The 25,126-nt window shown below is 30.7% G+C and overlaps 1 protein-coding gene across 8 annotated transcripts in view; it reads right to left on the bottom strand.

Annotated features, from left to right (window-relative positions):
• Positions 1-25,126, bottom strand: part of SRPK2 (SRSF protein kinase 2) — a 274,052-nt gene that overhangs the window by 60,755 nt on the left and 188,171 nt on the right. For all 8 annotated transcript variants that reach the window (XM_074268415.1, XM_074268416.1, XM_074268417.1 and 5 more), the window contains 4 exons: positions 10,752-10,860; positions 10,077-10,164; positions 9,738-9,825; positions 7,362-7,468 (listed from right to left, as the gene is read on the bottom strand). In XM_074268415.1, coding sequence (XP_074124516.1) covers positions 7,362-7,468; positions 9,738-9,825; positions 10,077-10,164; positions 10,752-10,860 — 392 coding nt within the window. The remainder of the gene's footprint in view (positions 1-7,361; positions 7,469-9,737; positions 9,826-10,076; positions 10,165-10,751; positions 10,861-25,126) is intronic.

The following is a 25,126-nucleotide window of genomic DNA, read 5'->3' as shown; positions in this document are numbered from 1 at the left end:
TAACAGTAGTATGTATTCCTTAATAGAGCAATGGTCAAAGGACACAATTTTTGAATTTCAAAATATGTACTCTTACTAACACAGTATGTGAAATGAGGATCAAATTCTCTAATAATCAGAATATTATAAATCAAGACAACTATAACCTATTCCTTCACACGCAATAGATTTATAAAAATGATATTTAAATGGATGTGATAATGTTTCCATGTTGCAAGAACACAGGGAAATATGCAGACCCTATCACTTTGTTATTGAGTTTGGTGAAAAATCATTCATATTTTTACACTAAAAGAAATATAGAAAAGGGAAAAAAAACTTTTTCTACAAAAAAATGCTCAAAATCAATTTATTTATAGCAACAAAAAATCAACAAAGAAACAAAGAAAAACAGAAAAATTACCTTAGTGTCTAAATAATAGAGGATAGTTCAACAAAATTTGGTATATGAATATAACTTTTAAAATGACACCATAAAATAATTATGAAGAACAGAAGAAAACACAGAAATATATACATATACATAAAAAAGATAAAAATAAGATTAGCAAAATCATAACAAAAACATTTATTATAATTAGGTTATTTAAAATGAAATGCTGAGTATCAAAAATATAATTTCAGACTTAAGTTTATTAATTTGTTCAAATATTCATTAAATCACTTCAAATGATTTTTATATATGCACACATGCTTCATATGTTTGTACATTTACACATAATCATGTTTTATATTTCTATTATATTATGTTGTCTCTTCTAATAGATTAGTGAGCTCAGTGAGGAAGAGAATCTTTTGCCTTTTTTTATATCCCTGGCCCTTAGCATAATGCCTGGTACATAGTAGACGTTTAATAACTGTTTATTAATTGATTGACTAGTGAATATCTTCTCTTGGCTTTAAAGTCATTACTCTTAGTTTATCTACTTGTCTGGTCACATTTCATTCTCCATTGCTCCATAAACAATCTTTTATTAAGGACTTATGCACTAGGTGCCATGCTAGGGATATACTAGCTTTGTGTTACTATATTAAGGACTCAAGACCTAAACCTTCTTTTCTTCTCTTTCTACAGCTTCAGTGATTTCATCAGCTTGTAAGCATTTAATTAGCATCTGCAAACAGATGATAACCTTATTTAAATGATTTTTCTAAATAACCATCTCTGCCCTAAGTTCCAGTTCTACATAACCAACCAGATGTCTCCAACGTATCTCAAATTCAACATTTAATGTTCTTCTGAATCTTGCTTCAGCAAATCTTTATGGACTGATTTCACATGACTCTTTTATCTCACACTTTATGTTTCAGCTCAAGTGGCCCACATTCAGTTCCATGAACATCAAATTTCATCTCCCATCTCTGAGATTCTATTCAGGCTGTCCTCCATGACTAGAATGATCTTATTCACCTTAATCTCTTAGAATCCCTAGTTTCTGGTAAGCTCAGCTCAGTTACCACCTCCTGTACAACTTTGTTCTTTTCCTCCTTGAGTTGTTAGCATTCTTCCTCCTTCTCCCTATTACCAACACACTTTATTCTGAATTTCAACATATTTTATATTTGCTCTTATACACAGTTTTTGCTTAGTAGGATGTAAACTAATTGATAGCTAGAATTATTTCATTTTTCTCTTTGAATTCTCAGTACCTGAAGATAGTGTCTGGCATACCTGGTACTTTAAAAAATGCTTGTTAAAAAAATGAAATCAAAATAACTTAGTAATCAAATGTAATGGGAAAGGAGGAGGAGAATTTGAAAATTAATTCAACAAACATTTATTTTTTCACTTAATAGCATTCTATTTTTCCAATTACAAGTAAAGATAATTTTAATATCCATTTTTGTTGGATTTTGAGTTAAAATTTTTCATCCTCCCCAAGACAAGCAATGTGATACAAGTTATTCATGTGCAATCATATTAAATATATTTCCATTATTAGTCATGTTCAATAAACATTAAGAACTATTATGTGAAAAATATTCTATTAGGTGCTAGACAAAAATTAAAATTAAAAACAATCCCTATCCTGAATGAACTTCTATTTTACTATATACTATATACGTATATATACATACACACACACTCACACATATACATATATATAAACTTCCTTTTAAATGAGAGAGCATATTAAATGTATAACAACAAAATACCAATTACCCTAATTCTATTCTGTGAATCATTAAATACTAGATGCCTCAGTGAATAGAACATTGGTCCTAGAGTCAGAAAGACCCAAGTTCAAATCCATTTCCAGTTGTGGGACCCTGTAAAAAGTATGTAAGTCACTTAGCCTATGTCTTTGTTTCTTCATCCATCAATGAAGATAATAATCATATCTACTTCCAGGGTAGTTATGAAGTTAAATGAGATGATATTTGTGAAGCATTTTGCAAAGCTTAAGGTATTAAATAAGTGTGGGTTATTAAATACAATTCTCCACTCAAGTTTCTTTCTTATTTAATAAATGTATTAATTACATCGGTTAAATCAAAATGAGTAATAGCATACTCTAGCATATTACCAACTTGTTTACATGCATGATTGACCAAAAAATATTAAATATAAAGCTCAGAATGCAATATTTCAAAAAAATATAACTGTATTTTCACTTAACTATTTTTCTTATTTGACCATAAGAAGAGATACAAAATCATCTTGAAGAATTATTATAACCTTGAAAATAAGTGGTAAATTCAAATATCAGACTGAATTAGAAGTTTTGTTTTAAATTGTTCTGACACAATAAAAACCCTGCAGGTAATATTATATGGGGATATAATTAAATTAAAATGTGGATGGAAAATCAAGCATATATGGCAACTGATAAATTATTAGAGGGTTGGGAAGCGAAAGAGTCAAGGTGACAATAAGACAGAATCTAGTAGAATAAGATCATAATTCACACATAGGCCTCCTCAGCTTGGTTACTTCATATACCTATCCTTATATTATCCTTATATTAATTTTCTATGATATATCTTTGTATTAAGTATCTATGAAATCCACCCAATCAATATACTAGGAGTCTACCTCTAGAATTCTTGACATATTTAGAAACTATTACAGCACATATGTTGCACATATTACATATGTAATATGTAATTACATATTAATATTACAATTAATATTACAATATTACATATTACAGCACATATGTTGCACATATGTTGCAAACATTATTAAATTATTGTTTATTAATTTATATTTATAAGTTTATAAAGTTTAGTACTAGGAGTGAGAGACAAAAACAAAATAATCTCTGCCCTCAAGGAATTTATAGTCAATGAGGGGAGGTAAATAAAAGGTATATACATAAGTAAATTTGAAATGCCAATAAAGTAAAAACAAAGTGATTGGGTTGGAGAGAGGGCACACTAGCTGCTGGAAGGGGATACTGAAATGGTATACATATGGTCCCATTTAGGAAGTGGCATTTAAGGTAGGCTTTATAAGCACTAATATGGATATTAAAAAAGCAGAGGAGAGAAGAAAGTGCGTTCCAGAAATGGAAGATAAGCAAAAGCCTGGAAATAGAAGATGGAATGCTGTGTGTGAGAAACAAGTAGACCAGTTTAATTAGACTGCAGTACCCAGGGTAGGTAATGTGAAATGTAACTGAAAAAACAAATGGGAGTCAGATTGTAAAGGGCTATAAATGCCAATTGAAATGTTATTTGATCTTAGAAGCAAAAGGGAGCTGCTTGAAATTTTTATCATTAGGCCTGTGTTTTAGGAATACCACTTTAGGAGCTCTGTGAAGGATGAATATTAGAAAGAAGAGGATTGAGGAAAGGAAATTAATTAGGAATCTTTTATAACATAGACAGATAGTTAAACTTTCATAGAGAGCAGCTGACAAAGTTGTGGGACAATGCCATCTTTTCATTAGAGGACTGAAATAAAGGAGGAAAAAACTAGGGGAGAGAAAGGAATTATGTAACAAGTATTTGGAACTCTTCAGCGTAGTTTAGCTAATGTGAATTTGTATGATACACCTAATAATCTCCATGATTATTAGACTTTCTGCAACACATGAATAAAAGATAATAAATGATAATGGCCCCATGATCTAATATAAATCATAACCATGAAGAACTGGTTACTATTTGGAAATAATAAATTTCAAAGGATGAGAGATTTTGGAGTGATGATGCTAGAGTAAGGATCAGGAAGTGGCAATGAGAAGCAAAGTCCTTCTCCTGGATCATGAAAGAAACTATACCCATTAGTTGAAAGGACAGCCCTAGACGTTAGGCACTTGGAAACCAGATCTGTGAGCATCAGAAGATGACAGGAAAATAAAAGGAAGAAATCTATGATGAATAAAGTTTACTCATAATAGAATTTTTTTAATCTGAGGGATTTTTTTTTAACTTAAGCATATGGGAATTCTATATCATTGGAATTCAGAAAATGTCAAGTAAAAGTATGCTATCCAAAGAGAACTGAGAGAGTTAACTCTTGACTGAGTTTCCATTCTGAAGAATTCTGTGAATATCTATCAGTTATCTCTTCCTACAAAACCTGGTCCCTCCTGTTCATTTATTGCTCACATCTTTTTTTTTTTTTTTAATGCCACTTCTTTCCAAATTTTTGTTTTCAGTTCCAAATTCTTTCTCTCCCCTATGCAGTGAGAGAGCAAGAAATATAATAATCCATTATTTACATATATCTTTCTGAAGACATCACTGTGTCTGATGAGCAATTCTTTTGTTGATCATGTCACAGACTTCTCATAGTACTTATCCAAGGCAAATTTATTACCTTTTGTATAACATCAACTATAGTTATTTAGAGATTTCATGACTCTCAGTCATGTATCGTCATCAGAAGAATATTTGGTATTAAAAAGAAAGGCCTTCATTTTAAGAAAAAGTATGGAATTTTTAAAAAGTCCTAAAAATTTCCCAAAGGCAATCCAGCTCACTTTCTTCCTTTTATTCAAATTCTAGGCTGGATTCGCTGCTTACTCTAAACTGTCACCCAACCTCACACAAACATCTATACAAACATATATATTACATATTATAAACATACATGTCCCAAAGGTTTAACTTTTAGGGTTCTACAGTCTGAACAATCATAAAAAATTATTTTATTTTTGTATGGTATGTTTGTATGATAAGATTTTTTTTTATTCCCTCCTCAAAAGATTTATAATTTCTAATATATTTAAGTCTGCTAAAGTCACAGATGGAAGGGGGTTTGGAAAAGCTGAATAATCAGTTTTTATGAAAAACTACATCAAACAATTCTACTTTTAAGGAAAAAAAAGAGAGACAATGAGTCTTTACTTCTATAGAAATAAAGATATCCAAAAAATTACACACTGGAACTCAGTTAAACTATAAAGATTTTCCAAACCAGCTAGATTCAGAAGCTGTTCACCCTTATGTTATGTAAAAATAAAGGACATGGAGATATGGCCTTCCTTGATAATTACTCATATGATAATAATATGTTGCTCAGTGAGAGGTGATATCAGTACAGTAATATGACAGTTAGTGAAATATTCTCCTCTATTTTGACAAGATTTCATTAACAGATGAGATATCTTCGAATATTAACAGTAATAGATCTCTCTCAGGTTTTATATAAAAGACAGAACTAGTCAACTATGTGTTCTATATTGACAAATATTGCATTAGGCTTTTTATTAAATACTGTATTTAGGTTTTTTGAAGAATAATAATCTGTTAAAATAAGTCTACTTTCTGTTACAGTACATAAAAATGCTGCCTAAAATGAGGCACAAGCTCTAAACAGACAAACTTAAAGAGAATATACATATATTATGTGTACATATATTATTATATATTGAGTACTGATATTTACTCTGCAGATAGGAAGACATAACTTGAAGCAAAAATTGATAAGCTGACAACACCAATACAAAAATGATTCTAGTGAATGAGTGCCAACTATTCTTTAGAATTTGAATTATTAATTTAGTCCTTATTTCATTTAGGTATATATATTCTTTCAGTCTATGTTAATATTGGTGTCTATTAACAAGCTTTATATAAATATATAGGTATAGATAAAATAAAAAAAATTATTTTCAGAGGGTATTCTTCATTCTTTCATTTACCCCCAACATAGATTAGTAGAAAATTACAATGTTTTAAACTGTGTTGTTTGTGTACTTATTTGCATAATACGCATGTGTGTATGTTATATATGTGTGTGTGCGTATATATGTGTGTGTGTGTGTACATACATCTACTAGTCTGTATTTTCAGCTAGTAGATACTACTATATTTAGTAATTTACATTATATTGTATTATTTGTGTCAATCTTGAGTTGACCATTGGCCATATTTACATTTTTCTTAATTTAGTTTTATATAATGCTAAGTAATTAAAAATTCAATTCAATCCAATCTCAATATTGAAAAAAGAAGTTTACACAGTATGTAAGTCATGGCTCCCAGCAACATATAGTTTAGAATTAAGAATTAAACAGGGAAATTTCTAAATATAAAAGTTCCCTTCTAAACTAGCATTTTAATTGGTGAGCTGAAACATCAAGTTTCTGATGTGATTAAATCCTTTATTAGGCCACTTTTATTTTGCTTTCCTTTAAATGTATTTAGAATTATTTATATAAAATTTGTCAATCTTCTCAGTGGTATTTTACTAAAGAATTCACTGGGATGATGAACAAATTGTCCAATGAGTTAATATAACACTATTTAAAACAATTTTTAGTATTCATAATAGTAACTTTACATAACCAAATTTATTTTTATTATTAATTTCCATAAAATTATTTACTTAGTAATTTTAATTAATTTTAATATAATTAACATTTAGAAAAATCTATGCTAATGGATATAAAATGGTTTTAATATATGAAAATAACACTATTATAATGTTTAATATGAGATCACAAATAACAATAAAGTCCTACTTAGATGAATGACTCTGGGATCCAAAGGCAATACTAACAAGGTGTAAGCTCTGGGAAGCTTTACTAAGATAAAAAGGCTTGGAGTACTGGTTCAGTTATAGAGTATGTGTGTATCATGTTAGAATGTGCCTCACAGAAAGCCTTAGATCAAAAGGATAAGTCATTACATTTTTCTTTGGGCAAAGTAACTTCTCAAATTTTCTATAAAGCTGTGATACAGTTTTAATATCCATGTAAGAAAAGAGTACCCATTTGAAAATATAGCTCTTGTTATACTAAAGCAGAAAATTACAATTTAGACTATGTTGTTTATATGATTATTTGTATAATGTATGTATGTGTTATGTGTGTGCATGTGTACACAAGCAAGAATTTTAAAACCAACTAACTTCAAACCAGTTACAATTAAAATGTACAAAACCAAGCAGGGAAAAAAATTACCTGTCGAATTATACTTTTTACGCAATGGATGGGAAGACCTTGGTAATTTGATTTGATTATCCACTTTAGGAGGTGATGGCCAAGTACTTCAAAGACCATACATACATCTAAGCATACAGTTAAGGAAAATGTACAAGTATCATAATAGTAGATACACAAATACAAAGAAAAATAAAAGGCTATAAAAACCATAAAATTAGTTGAAAAATATTGTATATCCTAGGAAAATAAGTATTGCAGTATCTTACACCCCTTTTTCCTTTTCTGTCAAATTTTTAATAGGAAAAAGGAAAAGAAGGTTAAATAATACTGAAAGAAGAGGATGATTGAAGTATTTTTTTTTTGCTAATAATTAACTAAAGGGGACATCTGACTGAGTTACTAATAATCTGCTAACTTTCTAGTGTGTTGTAGTTGTTTTGTAGCTTTTTGTCATTGTTTTTAATAGTTTCTTTGTTGTTGTTCTTTAAGTGGCATGCTCACTTATTTAACTTTTTCTCCATTGTTTGATCTAAGGACTACTTTAGCAATATCCCAAAACTTTGATATGTTATTTCATTATTAATAATTTTAAAATATAATTATTTTTTTCCTAGGATTTATTTGAATTATTATCATTTAGGATAATATCAATTATGCCCCATATTTTTATATTAATTTTCTCCAATAAACTCCACTTTGGGTTTGTGTTTTATGTTCATAATTCCCTTACAAGTTAAAATTTTTATTATGTTACCTATAAAGGATGCTCTTAATAAATCTGCTTTCTTGCATTTATTTTACAAACTCTGTATGCTCTGGCATGTGTAAAAACTAGTTACATTCAAAAACCCAAAGCTTTACTATAATTAGTATTGCTAACATTTTGTTCAAATTTAATTCCTCTTCTTTATGTTTCTACCATATTTGTCTAAACATGAAGGAGATTAAAGATATCAACAAATTATGTCTTACTATTTAGGGCTTATCCTATTTTATTTATTTATATTTTTCTTTAAATACTTAGGTGCCATATTATCTAACGTATTTTTACTTAATGATGTTGATGATAAATGATTTTATTTAATAATGATATTATTTAGTGTGTTTTTACTTAATAATGATATTGGCCTATGATGTTTTTAAGCCTAATACAGTTTGCATGTATTGCAAACAACTGCATTGTCTCTCCTGACTATTTACTTTTATTACTACCTTGTCTAAAAATATGACTGCTGAAGCAAATCTACATTCTATACACAGTTGAAGCAAAATTAGTTCTACTATAAAACTCCATTTTAAACTTTTATTGAGCTTTGTTTTTATTGTGTTTCTTAGATTCAGCAAATTGAAGGATTGTGCTTTCTAAACTCTTGTTTATTCTAAACAGTTTCCTCAATTGTAAAATGGGGATAATAATAGCATCCATTAACCTGGGTTGCTGTGAAGATCAAATCAGATACTTTTTGTAAAATACTTACTGTTGGTACATAGTAGAAACTTAACAGCTATTTGTTTTCTCCAAATAATTTCTGTAAGGTACTTAGCACAGTGTCTGATACACAGTAGAAAGTTAAATATCTGTTCTCTAACCCTTCTATTTTATATGCAAATTCAACACTTTTTAATATTCCAGGTCATGATTATTGCATTTATTTTTTCCTTCTATCACAGAATCACAGATTATAAGTTCCTTGAAGGTAGACATTTCTATTTTTGCCTTTGTAGTAGCATAGTAGTTGACAGAGTTGACAAATACCTGCTGACTAAATAAATAATCATAGGTTTAGAATTATAAGGAGTCCTACATTTCTGCTAGTTCAACATCATTTTTTTTTTTAAAACAATAGAGGAAATTGAGAGATAAGTAACTTCTCATGGTCCCATAGTAAGAAGCAGAGTTTTTATTAGGAGTGGGGAGGGGAATTCAGAAATGTTTTTTGTAATCAGCTACCTTTGACAATATTTTGTTTTGTTTTGTGCAATTATGCTTTCCTTTCCCTCCACCATCACCCTAAAATGCCACTGAGAGACAACTCTCATATTCCCAATTCTAATGTAATATTCTGCCTATTTTATTCTATTTTTCTACAATTAATGTTTTGTCCTTCCTTTACCTTCCTTTGCTTTGTCCTGATAAAAGGGTGGATAATTCACTCTGCCCAACTCTAACCTCTAAAGGCCCTTAACTACCCAAATCCCTTACCCCCTACTGACAATACACAATGGGTCAAAAAAAATGGCAGGCTGTGGATTACCTTCTAAATTTATTCTGAGATAACAATTTTTACTTTAACTGACTAAACAATAAAACTGCTTCATACTTGCATATAAATAGTACAACAATCTCACTTTTCTCTATCCATCATGCAGGGATGGTTATCTTAGAAAGGATACGTATGCCATTCATGCCTGAAATTTTGAAGTCATCAATTAACTGAACAACCATGTCTTTGTTTGGATCACTTGGGTCACTTTCACGAACCTAAAGGAAAAAATCGTATGAAAACACTCTTGAGAGAATAATTCTAAATGAATTCAAATTGAAACAAACAAGAGTATGTTTTAAAGCATTTTAATACTTTAATAAAAACTGATACTTCAAAATTATGAAAAATAAAATCCAAGTTAATATTAGAATTGCTAGCATAAATATAATAAAATGCTATAAAAATAACAAGGTTTAATGCCATTAATCTTTCCCTGTCATTGAGATAAATTTTTAAAAATACTTACGCATTTGAGCAATTTTATTTCATCCAAGGCTGTCTCTGTATAATGCTGGGCACTTTTTACAACCTTCATTGCCACAAATCTTTTTCCCCTTAAAAAGAAATATATGTATATATATATATATATACACATATAAATATTCCATTTTCAGTTAAAGAAATTATAATATCAGCATTAAAAATGATTCAAGAAAAGGAATTCAAAAATTCCTCCCAAAGAGATGAGTGTATGTGTGTATTTATACATATTTGAAAAAGTTTCTTAACATTTTTTCCTCACTACAGATTTCTTAAACAAAACTTGCCTACTAGTTGTGAAAAAAATTTCTGTTCAGCTATAGAGCTATCTTCTAAGATTCCACCTTCCTATTCTGATGTTCTGTGAAATCTTTATTTATTACAAGACAAATTAGGCTTTACGTGTTGAACACTGACTTGTAAAATTCAACTAACAAGCTTCATTACTCCAACATAAAAATTTCTACTTTTTTAAAAAAGGAGGATAATGGAACTCAAAGGGATTTTAATTCTTGAAAATTTTCCTAGTTAAAGACTAAAAACAATGAGGCAATTATATAAAAGAACACAAAGGTTATACGTTTGCCCTTCAGCAATATTAATTTAGCAAGACAAATTAAAGTAGGAATCCAAATACACAAAGAAAAAACATAGATCTTACTGCATATCCCAGCATAGCCAGACTGTAGAGAAGTGTCCCCATCCTAGCTTTCTAATAACATGGTAGCGGCCATTGAAAAGGTCTCCGATTTTCACTGGATGGTAGCCACCTTTTATTAAAAAAAAATTTTTTTTTCTATTATGTCAAGAAAATAAAAACAAGTTTGTAAGTAAAAATAAGAAACTAAATAATAAACTATTACTTTTAGCATCTGACATATTGGAGTAAAATATGTGAAAGTTGTTAAACAATTTAGTAATTTTTAAGAAAATTTAAAAAAAAATTTTTAAACTACAAAAGCTTTTTCCTGGGTAAGCAAAATTTGTTACCTACCTTCTGCTTCTCATAATCCCATTCTATTACATCTAGCTGGTGCAAAGATTCACCCATTTAGGAACACATGGAAATAACTCACATCATGATAATAGCCTGATTTTTATGCTGGAAATTAAGATTTATAAAGCACTTTTCTCACAATAATATTGTAAAATTACTCAAGGATTACTGTTTTTTACAAACCGATTGATAAATTGATAAACTGCTAGCAAAGAAGCAGCTTTGTGTGGTGCAGATGTTTCTAAATGAATCAGTTACATCAAAGTTGGTAGTTAAGAGTTGTGAATTGTTTTAAGCTCATAGGTTTTCTTTCCTTGTACATGTCCCTAACTATGTTCCTATAAGTTATATGTCCACTTTTTCTTCACAAGAGAGAAAATTGATGAAAGGATATGAACTTGGTTTATGGACTTGTTTGTATATTTATTATTTCTGAATTTGCTTTAACATATGTACCTGAGATGTTATTATGTTTTTTTGCTTCATTGCTAACTAAATGGTTATGTTTAAAATTACAAACTGATTGATAACATTTTCCTTTAAAAGTAGACATTTATCAACAAATGCCCAACCAAATTCATCCCAGAGAGGAATCAGAAAACAGAACAACCAGAAAACAGTTGCTAAGTCCTTTTACTTTGACAGAACCACATAAACATTATTAATGGTATTTGAACAACATTAGCTATGATGATTTTCATTATATTGTTAAAGATATTATGCATAATGTACTTTTAGAAATGATTTCCTCCTATACTGTTACCTAAGTCTTCCCATGTTTCTCTGAATTCTTCATGTTCTTAATTTCTTTTTTTAATTAATTATTTTATTAAAGCTTTTTATTTACAAAACATATGTATGGGTAATTAATTTATCAATATTGACCCTTGAAAAACTTTCTGTTCCAAATTTTCCCCTCCTTCCCTTAACCCCCTCCCTTACGTGGTAGGTTGTCCAAAACATGTTAAATATGTTAAAATATATGTTAAATCCAATATATGTATACATATTTATAGTTATCTTGCTGCACAAGAAAAATTGGATCTAGGGGGAAAAAAACCTGGAAAGCATGTTCTTAATTTCTTTAAACAAGATGATATTCCTTTGACATTTTCATTTTGTAATTTTTTTAGACATTCCACAATTATTGGGAAGAAACTTTATTTTCAACTTTCTTTCCAAATAAATTAGCTCATTTAAGAGTCATTCATTACTATCAGTAACTTCATGGAACAATAGCCCCTTGAATTATCATCCCAATTTTATCAATGTGGAACTTGTAATTGAAAACTTCAAGTACCTGACTAGTCAGTAAATGCATAAAGCAAAAACTGAAATAAAATCTTAGCCAATCAATCAATAAACAAGTATTTATTAAGCAACTACTATATATCAATCAATAAACAAGTATTTATTAAGCAACTACTATATGTGGAGCATTGTACTACTACAATGTAATACTGTTGACAGAAATGAAATAGTCCCTGTCCTCAAGCAATTTACAAACTAATGAGGGACAAAATATATACTCACAGATGTAACAAACATACAAAGAAAAGAAAGGTGTTGAAATGAAAGGTCAGAGGTGACACTTGCACTGAGGATAATAGTTATGATATGGATAATATCCTCCTCAAAGTATTTGAGGAGGATAATAGAGAGATGTGAGAGGAAGGGAAGGAAAGGAAAGAAGGGAAAGAAGAGAAGGGAGAGAAGGGAAGAGAAGGGAGGGAAGGGGGGAAGGAGAGAGGAAGGGAGAAAGGAAAGAAGGGAGGAAGGAAGAACGGGAAGAAAGGGAGTGAGGGAGGGAGGGAAGGAGGGAAGAAGCAATAGGGAGCCAACAGAACTTTCCAGAGGAGGAAAATTCTCTTGGTTATGTATTTGATAACAGTGGAATCTGAGGATTTATTCTCCTGAGAGCTAACACATTTCAAATAACTTAATCATATTCCTACTTTAATAGAAGTTCTTATTCTAATTTTTTTAGTTTATTTATGGTAATACAGTAATAATACATTAATAGATTTATTCTCTGTAATGACTTATAGTATTCTAATCTATCATCTCTAACAATTTCTATATTTTCTGTCATTTTAATTAAGTGCAAAAACATTTATTAATAAGCACCTACTATTTTGCAAGGCACTGTGACAGGCCCATAATTATCCTTCCAAACCCTTCCCCCTTGACACGGTCATGTACCATCCAGTTTCTGAACGGATATCTTCTTAGGAATAATGGGAAAAAAGCCTATTAGCATGTTTAAAAATATAGAAAAAGATGGGAACCAAGTATAATATAAAGGAATATAGGAATCACACTTAGTGGTATCTAGACTAATACTTTGTACAAGAGAATTGAAAAGTGAAGTAATTGTGACTATAAAGCACCATCAGAATTCTTCAATGACTCCTGTGATACCATTTTGAGAAATATACAAGGATAGATAATAAAATAGTATTGTTTAATATCTCAGCTTGAATACAATATTGATTTTATTTAGTTTCTTCATTGAAAAAATTTTGGCAAATACCTGTTATATAAATAATAGGCTGATTACGAAAAATGCTTAAAAACCTGTTAAATGTAAATGTCCATTATTACAATGATGATGTTTAAAATTTCCACTGAAACATAATAAAAATCCATTCAACACTTATTAAGTAGCTCCTAAGGATCTTGTATTCTATTGGAGAGAACTAATGTAAAAACATTAATAATATGCACAAAACATGAAGTAGTTTTCTATTGGAAAAGAAAGACAAAAATATTTAGGTGATTAAAAACGGCTTTGTGTAAGATTAGCACTTGTATTAAACCTTGAAGAAAGCTAGGGATTCCAATAGGAAGTGAAGTGGGAGGATTACAAAGCAATAAGGAACAGCTTGTACAAAGGAACAGGAGATGGAACAACCATATAAAGAAGAGCAAGTAGAACAATTTGGCCAAGTATGTAGGAAATAACATGGTGGCAACTGTCTTCATAATTCTTTTGTAAAGGGCATGTTGGCACTCATCTCCTTTCATGATTACAATCCCAAAAATGATTCCAACTTTGAATCATAGTTTTATTAGAAAGAATCGGAAGAAACTTTCACAGGTCATCTAGTTGATCTCACAATGGGAAAACAGAAGTCAAGAAATTCTTTGACTTGCCCAAGGTCATAAGCACAACCAAAATTTCAATCCAAGTCCTGTCATCCTCTAATATGACAGTCAAGGCTAGTTACATGCCTTATTTGTTGTTGCTATTTGGTTAATTGGTTACATCTGACTTTTCATTAAATTATAATTTATTAACTTTAAATGGAATTAGAGCACAAGTTCCCACCTGAAAGGCAGTGTGGAATTTGGCAGTAAGAATACCTGGATTGAGATCTAATTTCTAGTATTTACCAATGATATGACAAAAAGGAAGTAACTATATATACCCAAAATTCATATTTAAAATGAAAATAAATACCACTTACTTTTTTATACAATAAACATAAAGCAATGAACAAAATTTAAAATTACACATAAATAGAATTTATAATTAGACTATCAAATTTGCATGATTGAGAAATAGTATTGATTGTGTTGAAGAATATTCCATTAAGTAGAATAATAAGAATAGCTAACCTATTATCAAAATAAAGATAGCTACAGAAATAGAAGAAAGGAAACTCATGATAAAAAGATGAAGTACAAATCATTCCTGTTGTTCTACCCATGGTAGTGTATTTAGGATACTTTAAGTCTACTGAGAAATACATGTACTAATTCTTTTTATTTCAAAAAACAGTTACTCTATACATCTATGCAGCCATCTATATAGAACATTAAATACAAAACATAATAAAAGGAGTCGGGAAAATGGTGGTGTAGATCAGAAAATTCCAAACTCTCCAGATTTCCCTCACAAGCAAAACAAAATTGCTCCTCAGGGTAAACACAGATGTTTAAAAGAACAATACCATCACAATTTAAGGGTAGAAGAAAGGTATTCCTGAGACAACCACTCCAAGAAAGACTTTAAGACAGAGGTTTGGCCCAAGTGAAGTATAAATACCTTCAGACTAGTTCTACTGAAACAGCAAGAGGAGCCCTGGGACTAATTGGTTTTGGAGGTAGCCTCAGTCCTAATAGACATAGGGACTATTACTACCTCCTGAACAGTGGGGAGAGTCAGGAATATAAGTCCAAGAAGATTAAGGGAATCTCTGCTAATAAGAAATGCTAGTAAGATGACAGGAAAAGATAATGATGAATGTTGCAGGGGATGTGGAAAGACTGGGGCACTGATTCATTGCTGGTGGAGTTGTGAAAGAATCCATTCTGGAAAGCAATTTGGAACTATGCTCAAAAAGTTAAACTGTGCATACCTTTGACCCAGCAGTGTTTCTACTGCACTTATATCCCAAAGAGATCTTAAAGGAAGGAAAGGGACCCACATGGGCAAAAATGTTTGTGGCAGTCCTCTTACGGCAAAAAACTAGAAACTGAGTGGATGGCCATCAGATGGACGATGACTGAATTGTGGTATATGAATGTTATGGAATATTATTGTTCTGTAAGCAGGATAATTTCAGAGCGGCCTGAAGGAGACTTACATGAACTGATGCGAAGGGAAATGAGCAGAAGCAGGAGATCATTATACATGGCAACAAGAGGACTAAATGATAATCAATTCTGATAGACATGGCTCTCTTCAACAATGAGATGAGTCAAACCAGTTCCACTTGTTCAGTAATGAAGAGAGCCAACTACACACGGGGAGAGAGTTCTGGGGGAATTGAGATCACAACATAGCATTTTCATTCTTTTGTTGTTGTTTGCTTGCATTTTTGTTTTCCTTCTCAGTTTGTTTTTTTTCTTTTTAGATACAATTTTTCTTGTGAGCAAGATAACTGTATGGAATGCATACATATATTGAATTTAACATATATTTTAACATGTAATAGATTACCTGTTAAAATATATGTTAAGTCCAAAATTAGATCTATGTATTAGACTACCTAGCATCTAGGGGAGGGAATGGGGGAAAAGGAGAGGATAATTTGGAACAGAAGGTTTTGCAAGGGTCAGTGTTGAAAAATTACCCATGCATATGTTTTGTAAATAAAAAGCAGTAATAAAAAAGGAGAGGAGAGGGAGAGGGAGAGATAGAAAGAGAAGGAGAGGGAGAGAGAGATGGAGAGGGAAAAGAAAAGGGAGAGAGAGAGAGGGAGAAGGAGAAGGAAAGGGAGAGGGAGAGGGAGAGGGAGAGGGAGAAGGAGAGGGAGAGGGAGAAGGAGAAGGAGAGAAGCCAGGCCCAGTTGTGCTGCTGAAACACTTCCCACCTATAAATAGGTTCCAATATAATCAATGTATCACTTACATCAGGTTCATGCTATGCTTTTCACATTTAAATATTATTTTGCTCAATGAGAAAAATAACTACATAAGCATTCCATCTTTCTTTGGTGCTTCAAACCACTCATCTCTGTACCTGATTGTCTAAGATCTTTCACAAAATGCTCACTTAGCAGAATCACCAGCAACGTGAATATTCCTTGACATCAATTAAATAAAGCAATGGACAAAGTAAAATGTTTTAAGGGACGACTACCAAAATTTGTCATGATCTTTAAAATTTTTTCAAAAAAACTTAGCTCCATTACAGCCTAATTAAAGCAATCAAGTTTACTGAATGGTATGTGAGCTTTAATCCACTGTCTCTTATGAATTTTGTTATCACTGTTAAGGACATCCAATCATGGAACTTCACATGGGTACACTGTCTTTTCTCCCTACATTTAATTTAATTTTTTATTTTAAAGGTATTTATTAGCTATAATGGCAAAAGGACTCAAACTCCCCCAATCCCCTCTAAATGTCTTTAAATAATGACTCTAAACAAAAATTTAGTCCATCAGAATACACAAAAAGATGACATAAAACAATTTTCCAGACTAGAACAACTTGAAAAGTTGGGAGGAAAGGCCTGTCAGTCATATCAGGATAAGAGTGGAGCATAGTTCAGCACAGGGTGGGCCAGCACAGGCCCGGTCCTAGCAAACCGGGAGATTGAGGGTGACTGTATCATTGTAGTAGCAACAGTGGTTACCAGAGCTCTCAGCCCATAGATAGTAAAGGAGTCAAACAATTGGTCAGAAGGAGAACACAGGCGTCTCTCTATATCAGTGAAGCAGAACTCTGTTGCTTCGCCCATACTGGGTTCCCAGTTACAGATCTAAGTGGCAGTCCCAGGGCAAGGAGGGGCCCTAGTACACTCTTCATAGTTCCAGGGCAGAAAAGCATACTTTTGATTATTCACAGACCAGCACACAGGGTAAGAAAATAGGAAACACCTTTCTGAACTAAAAACTTACAGATTCCTATAAATACCTTTCTGAAAACAACTGCATAAAACCCCTGAAGCTTGGAAGAATGCATCCTCCACCCTGAGTGAAGGCCCTACTTTGACTAAGTTTGAAATCAAATATTAAACTGAGAAAAAAAGCAAACAATAGAAAAAGATTCTTATTGTAAGAAGCTGCTATGGTGACAAGGAAGATCAAAACACATATTTAGAAAAGAACGAAGTCAAAACTCCCAAGAAAAATATGGAATGGTCTCAAATAATAGAATAGTTCAAAAAAGATTTTGAAAATCAAGTAAGAAAAATAGAAGACAAATTAGGAAGACAAATGAGGATGCAAGAAAATCATGAAAAAAGTCAAGGAAACAAAAAAAAAATTTATGAAAATAACACCTTAAAAAAACAGACTAGGCCAAATGATAAAGGAAGTAAAAAAGGCCAATGAGGAGAAGAATGCCTTAAAAAGCAAATTAGCTGAAAAAAAAGTCAGAAGAAGGTGGTCTAAGTGTACCTGATCTAAAGCTATATTATATAGCAGCAGTCACCAAAACCATTTGGTACTGGCTAAGAAATAGAACGGTAGATCAGTGGAACAGATTAGATACAAAGGACAAAAAAGGGTACATCTATAGCAATCTAATCTTTAACAAACCCAAAGATACCAACCTTAGGGACAAAAATTCATTATTCGGAAAAAACTGTTTGGAAAACTGGAAATTAGTATGGCAGAAATTAGATATGGATCCACACTTAACACCATATACCAAGATAAGATCAAAATGGGTCCATGATTTAGGCATAAAGAGGGAGATAATAAATAGATTAGAGGAACAGAGGATAGTCTACCTCTCAGACCTGTGGAGGAGGAAGGAATTTATGACCAGAGGAGAACTAGAGATCATTATTGATCACAAAATAGAAGATTTTGATTACATCAAACTAAAAAGTTTCTGTACAAACAATACTAATGCAAACAAGATTAGAAGGGAAGTAACAAATTGGGAAAATATTTTTAAAAGTAAAGGTTCTGACAAAGGTCTCATTTCCAAAATATACAGAGAACTGACCCTAATTTATAGGAAACCAAACCATTTTCCAATTGATAAATGGTCAAGGGATATGAACAGACAATTCTCAGATGATGAAATTGAAACTATATCCACTCATATGAAAGAGTGTTTCCAAATCACTACTGATCAGAGAAATGCAAATTAAGACAACTCTGAGATACCACTACACACCTGTCAGATTGGCTGATGACAGGAACAAATAATGATGAATGTTGGAGGGGATGTGGGAAAACTGGGACACTGATACATTGTTGGTAGAGTTGTGAAAGAATCCAGCCATTCTGGAGAGCAATTTGGAACTATGCCCAAAAAGTTATCAAACTGTGCATACCCTTTGACCCAGCATTGCTGTTATTAGGATTATATCCCAAAGAAATACTAAAGAGTGGAAAGGGACCTATACGTGCCAAAATGTTTGTGGCAGCTCTTTTTGTTGTAGCTAGAAACTGGAAGTTGAATGGATGTCCATCAATTGGAGAATGGTTGGGTAAATTATGGTATATGAAGGTTATGGAATATTATTGCTCTGTAAGAAATGACCAGCAGGAGGAATACAGAGAGGCTTGGAGAGACTTACATCAACTGTTGCTGAGTGAAATGAGCAGAACCAGAAGATCACTATACACTTCAACAACAATACTGTATGAGGATGTATTCTGATGGAAGTGGAAATCTTCAACATAAAGAAGATCCAACTCACTTCCAGTTGATCAATGATGGACAGAAATAACTACACCCAGAGAAGGAACACTGGGAAGTGAATGTAAATTGTTAGCACTACTGTCTATCTACCCAGGTTACTTATACCTTCGGAAGCTAATAATTAATGTGCAACAAGAAAATGGTATTTACACACATATATTGTATCTAGGTTATATTGTAACACATGTAAAATGTATGGGATTACCTGCCATCGGGGGGGAGGGAGTGGAGGGAGGGAGGGGATAATTTGGAAAAATGAATAAAAAAATAAAATATTAAAAAAAAAAAGAAAAGAAATCAATAAAAGAGGGGAAAGGACTCACACGTATAAATGACAATAAAAATGTATAAAAATAAAAAAATAAAAAAAATTTTAAAAAGCAAATTAGCCAAATAGGAGGAAAATGCAGTGAAGAAAACAACTATTTTAAAAGCAAAATTGGACAAATAGAAAAAAGAGGTACAAATGCTTACGGAAAAAGATAATTCCTTAAAAATTAGAATTGAGCAAATGGAAGCTAATGACCATGAAAAAAAAAAATCAAAAGAATGAAAAAATAGAAAACAATGTGAAATATCTCATTGGAAAAACAACTAATTTAGAAAACAGATCCAGGAGAAATGATTTTAAAATTATCGGACTATCTAAAAGCCATGACCAACAAAAAAGAACCTAGACATCATCTTTCAAGAAACTGTCAAGGAAAACTGCCTTGTTATTCTAGAACCAGATTTAGCAGCTTCTACTTTAAAGGGCCTATCTAGAAAAACTGAGTATTCATTGGAGGGAAAATGGACATTCAATGAAATAAAAGAATTTTCAAGACTTCTAATAAAAGAATTTTCAAGACTTCTTGATGAAAAGACCAGAGCTGAATAGAAAATTTTATGTCCAAATAGAAGACTCCAGAGAAGCATAAAAAGGTAAACAGAAAAGGAAAAACATAAGAAATTTTAAAAGGACAAATTGTTTATATACTTATATGGGAAGATGAATATTGCAACTCATAAGAATTTTGTAAGAACTTTCTCATTTTTAGGACAATTAAAAGGAGTATATATAGACAGAGTACACAGGTGGTAAATGTGAAAGGATGATATTAAAAAATAAATAAAAGATGAGAGAATTGGGTAAATTATCACACTTAAAAGAGTCAAAAAAAAAAAAAAGCTTTGACACTCAAGGAAAAGTAGAGGGAGGGAAGAGTGAATGAACCTTACTCTCATCAGAGTTGGCTCAAATAACATACACATTCAATTGGATATAACAATCTTTCTTACCCTTCAGGATAGTAGAAGGAGAAGGAGATAAGATGGGAAGGAGTATTACAAGAGAAGGAAGACTGAGGAAGAGGGTAATCAGAAGCTTCTGAAAAGGAATAGAGTGAAAGGGGAGAGAGAATAGAATAAACCAGAGAAATTAGGAAGAGTAATTGTGAAAAAAAAAAAAATCAAATAAGTTTCTTTGATAAAGAGAACACAAAAAAACTGAGTCAAATTTATAAATGTAAGAACCCTTCCCCAATTGATAAAAGGATCAAAAGACAAGAAGTCTTCACAAGTATAAATTATAGATATGTCTAGTCATATAAAAATAATTATTGATATGATAAATTCAAATTAAAACAATGCTGAAGGTACTGACACACCTATTAGAATGCCTAATAGGACAGACAAGAAAAATAACAAATGTTGGAGGGTATATGGGGAAAATTAATGGTTGATACAGTTGTTCTGATTCAAATATTCTGTAGAGCAATTTGCAACTACACCCAGAAGTCTATAAAACCAAGTCTATCCACTGATAGCAATTTCATTATTAGGTATATTATATTAATTTTTTTAAAAAAGGAAAAGAACTTACATGTATAAAAACACTGATAGAAGATCTTTTCTGAAGGCAAAGAATTGGAAACTGAGGAGATACCCAATTGGGGAATGACAGAATAAACTGTCCTGTGTAATGATGATGAATAACTACAAGAAATAATGATGAGCAAAATGCTCTCAGAAAAACTTGGAAAAACTTCCATGATCTGATCCAAAGTATAAAAGGCACTATGTACAAAGTAATAGCTATATTGTAAAATGATCAGTTGTGAATGACATAACTATTCTCAGCAATGCAATGATCTAAGAAGACTTTGAAGGAGTTATGATGAAAAATGCTATCTATACCTAGAGAAAGAACTAATTCTACCTGAATGGAGAAAAGCATACTTCTTTAACTTTCTTTTTTTAAATTTTGTTTGGGGGTGGGTCTATGTTTTCTTTTACAACATAACTATTATGGAAATGTTCTATATGACTACACATATAAAACTTATACTGAGAAGAAGGAAGGGAAAGAATCTGGAACCCTTAAGTTTTATTTTTTTTTTTCCCTGAGGCTGGAGTTAAGTGACTTGCCCAGTTCACACAGCTAGGAAGTATTAAGTGTCTGAGACCACATTTGAACTCAGGTCCTCCTGAATTCAAGGCTGGTGCTCTTCCACTTCGCCACCTAGATGCCCCAATCATAAGTTTTAAAAACAAATATTAAAAACTGTTTTTACATGTAACTGGGGAAAAATAAAATGCTAAATAAAAACCCACCCGAAAAATTTTTTTTAATTTAAAATTATTTATTCCTTTTCCAGTTTCCATTTCAAAAGGGAAAAAAAAATCCTTCCAACAAACATGCATAATCAAGTATAACCAAAAATATCTTTCATTCTACATCTTGAATTCATCACTTCTTCTGTGAGTAGATAAATAGTATAGGCCACCGTCAATCCTGTGGAATCATAATTATTACACTGAACAAAAATCTTAAAATCTTTCAAAGTTTGTCTTAACCATGTTTTTGTTACTGTATAAATGTTCTCCTGGTTCTGCTCACTTTGTTTTGCCATTTGTTCCATACAGCTTTTCCCAAGTTTCTCTGAAACCATCTCTTTTATCGTTTCTTATAATAAAATCATATTCTATCATATACATATATACCGAAAATTGTTCAGCCACCCCCCAGTTGAAGAACACACCTCTTAATTACCAATTCTTTGTCAACCACAAAAAGAGCTGCTAAAAATATTTTCAAAATACATAAGATCTTCAAACCAAAAAAAAAAAAAAAAAAAAAAAAAGTCAAAGAAGGAAATAGATTTTGAAATAAGTTAAGATATCTAGAGAGAAGTGAATGAAAATGCAAAGAATACTTTCCCCCCCCCTAAGATTAGGTATCAGTATCTTTATAAAGATTAACCATATATTAGGACGGTAAAATTTTATAGCTAGGAGGAGAAATACTAAATACTTCCTTTTCAAAATACAATTCCATGAAAGTTATATTTAATAAGGCATAATGGAAATATAGGAAAAATTAATTGGAGATTAAATAATGTAATCTTAATGAATGAGTGAATTAAAGGACAAAACCTAAAAACAATAATTTCATTAAAGATAATGACAATAAGAAGACAACAGATTAAAACCTTTGGCATATAATAAAAAACTTCTTAGAGGAAAATTCATATCTCTGAAGTTCTTATATCAATTAAACAGAAAAAGAGCAAACCAATGAACTGGGTTTGTGATTTTAGAAAATAGAAAAAGAACACATTAAAAATCTCCAATTAACACTAAATAGAAAATTCTAAAAATTAAAAATGAATTTAATAAAATTGAATATAAAAACATTAAATTAAAACTAGAAGCTAGTATTATGAAAAAAATAGAATTTTTTCTATTAAGTACAATTTAATTATATACGGATTAATACAATTAAAAAGAGAAGCAAACCAAATCACTAGTATTAAAAATAAAAAAGGTGACTAAAACAATAAAGATAAAATCAAAAGAATTTATTTTGCTAATTATATGCAAATAAATTTAATAAGTTAAATTAAATGGAAGAATATTTATAAAACTATAAATTACCTAGATTAAAAGAAGAGGAAATAAAATATCTAAATGACCTGTTTAAGAAAAAAAAAAATGAATAGGCCATAGATTAGCTTTTCCTGAGGAAAAGGTACCAGGACCAGGTAAATTAACAAGTGATATCATATTATTTAAATAATTAGGTTGAGTGGAGCATATTAAATCGATGACATAAAAAGGTAAAAGAATGTAGTAACTCAATTGTTGATAAGACATGTCTCCCATCTCCTGCATTAAGAACTCAATATTTGACAAAAATTGATGGGAAAACTTAAAATCAGTCTCACAGAAATCAGATTTATTATAATATTATATACAAATATAAGCATCAAATGGGTACAAGACTTGGATATAAAGGAATATCATAAATTAGAAGAGCAAGGAAGAAGTTACCTTTCAAATCTGTGGATAAGAGCAAATATGACCAAACAAGGTAGTAACAAAAATCACATGCAGAAAAAGCACCTGATAAAAGTACATTTATTTTTACTATGACAACATGAAAGTTTAGGTATAAATGGGCTTTTCCTTAAATTGATAAGAATTATCAATTTAATCTTAGAACTGCTAGCAAGTATTATTTGTAATGGGGATAAGCTAAAAATTGTCCCAGTAAGTTCAGATGTGAAACAATGATGCCCACTTTCACCAAAATTATTCAATATTATACTGGAATTCCTAGCAATAGTGATAATAAAAGAAAAAAGTAGAAAAAATCAGATTAGGGAATGAGGTAATAAAACTATCTCTTTTTGCAAATGATATGAAAATAAAAGTGGAAAATTCTAAAGATAACTAAAAAAGTTAAACAAAATAATAAGTTTAGCAAAGTAGCACAATATAAAGTAAACTCACATAAATTATTAGTATTCCTATTATCCCCAAAAAGGACACCCTACAGGAAGAGACAGCTAGAGAAACCCCATTTAAAATTACTCTACATAGTATAAAATACATTAAGAGTATATCTGTCAAAAAAAAAAAACAGAAAATAACTATATGAACAAAATCATTAAAAAAGCACTTTTTATACCAATAAAATCAGACTTAAGTAAATTAAATGTATTAAGTATTCATGGACAGGCAGGGTCAATAGGATAAAAATGATATTTTTACTTAAATTAGTCTATTCAATGCCATCCCAATTAAATTACAAAAAACATTAATAATTTTCACTGAGTTAGAAAAAATAACAAAATTCATTTGGAAGAACAAAAGTTCAACAATATATATATATATTTTTAAATGCAATGAAAAAATGTAAAAGAAGGAAGCTTAGCAATTCCAGATCTTAAAACTATATAATAAAACATTAATTATCAAAACAATCTGGTACTGGCTAAGAAAAAAGAAAGATAAATCAATGGGTAGAATAGATATATAATTTATGTAGCAGCAAATTGATATAGTAATAGCATTTAACAAGAGTAAAGTTTTGGGGGAAATAATTCATTATTCACTTAAAAAATTTGGGAAAGATAAAAAGCAGAGTGGAAGAAATTTGGCATAGACAAATTATTTTACACCATTAACCAAGATAAGATCACAATGGATACATATGGGAGATAATACAACAAAATTTGAAGAACATATCAAGATTTACAGATAGATGAGCAATTTATGAACAAACAAGAGACATAAAATATGAGGTATAAAAATAGATAATTCTGATCATATTCAATAAAGATAAGTTTTTTAAATAAATTAAACCAATGTAGCCAAAAAGGAAAACAGAAAAACGGGGGGAATTTTTTGTAGAGTTTCTCAAATAAAAACCTCATATTTAAAATATATTAAGAACTGTTAAATCTATAAGAATATGAGTCATACTCCAACTGATAAGTGGTCAAAGGAATGAACATGCAGTTTTCCAATGAAGAAATCAAATAAATTTATAGTCATATGAAAAAATGTTCTAAATCATTATTGATTAGAGAAATATAAATTAAAACAATAATGCAACATTATTTCACATCTAGGAGACTGGATAAAAAGATAGAAGG

The sequence above is a fragment of the Sminthopsis crassicaudata genome, chromosome 5 (assembly GCF_048593235.1).
Source record: "Sminthopsis crassicaudata isolate SCR6 chromosome 5, ASM4859323v1, whole genome shotgun sequence".
NCBI classification, from domain to species: Eukaryota; Metazoa; Chordata; class Mammalia; order Dasyuromorphia; family Dasyuridae; genus Sminthopsis; species Sminthopsis crassicaudata.
This window is presented reverse-complemented; position numbering and strand designations above follow the sequence as displayed.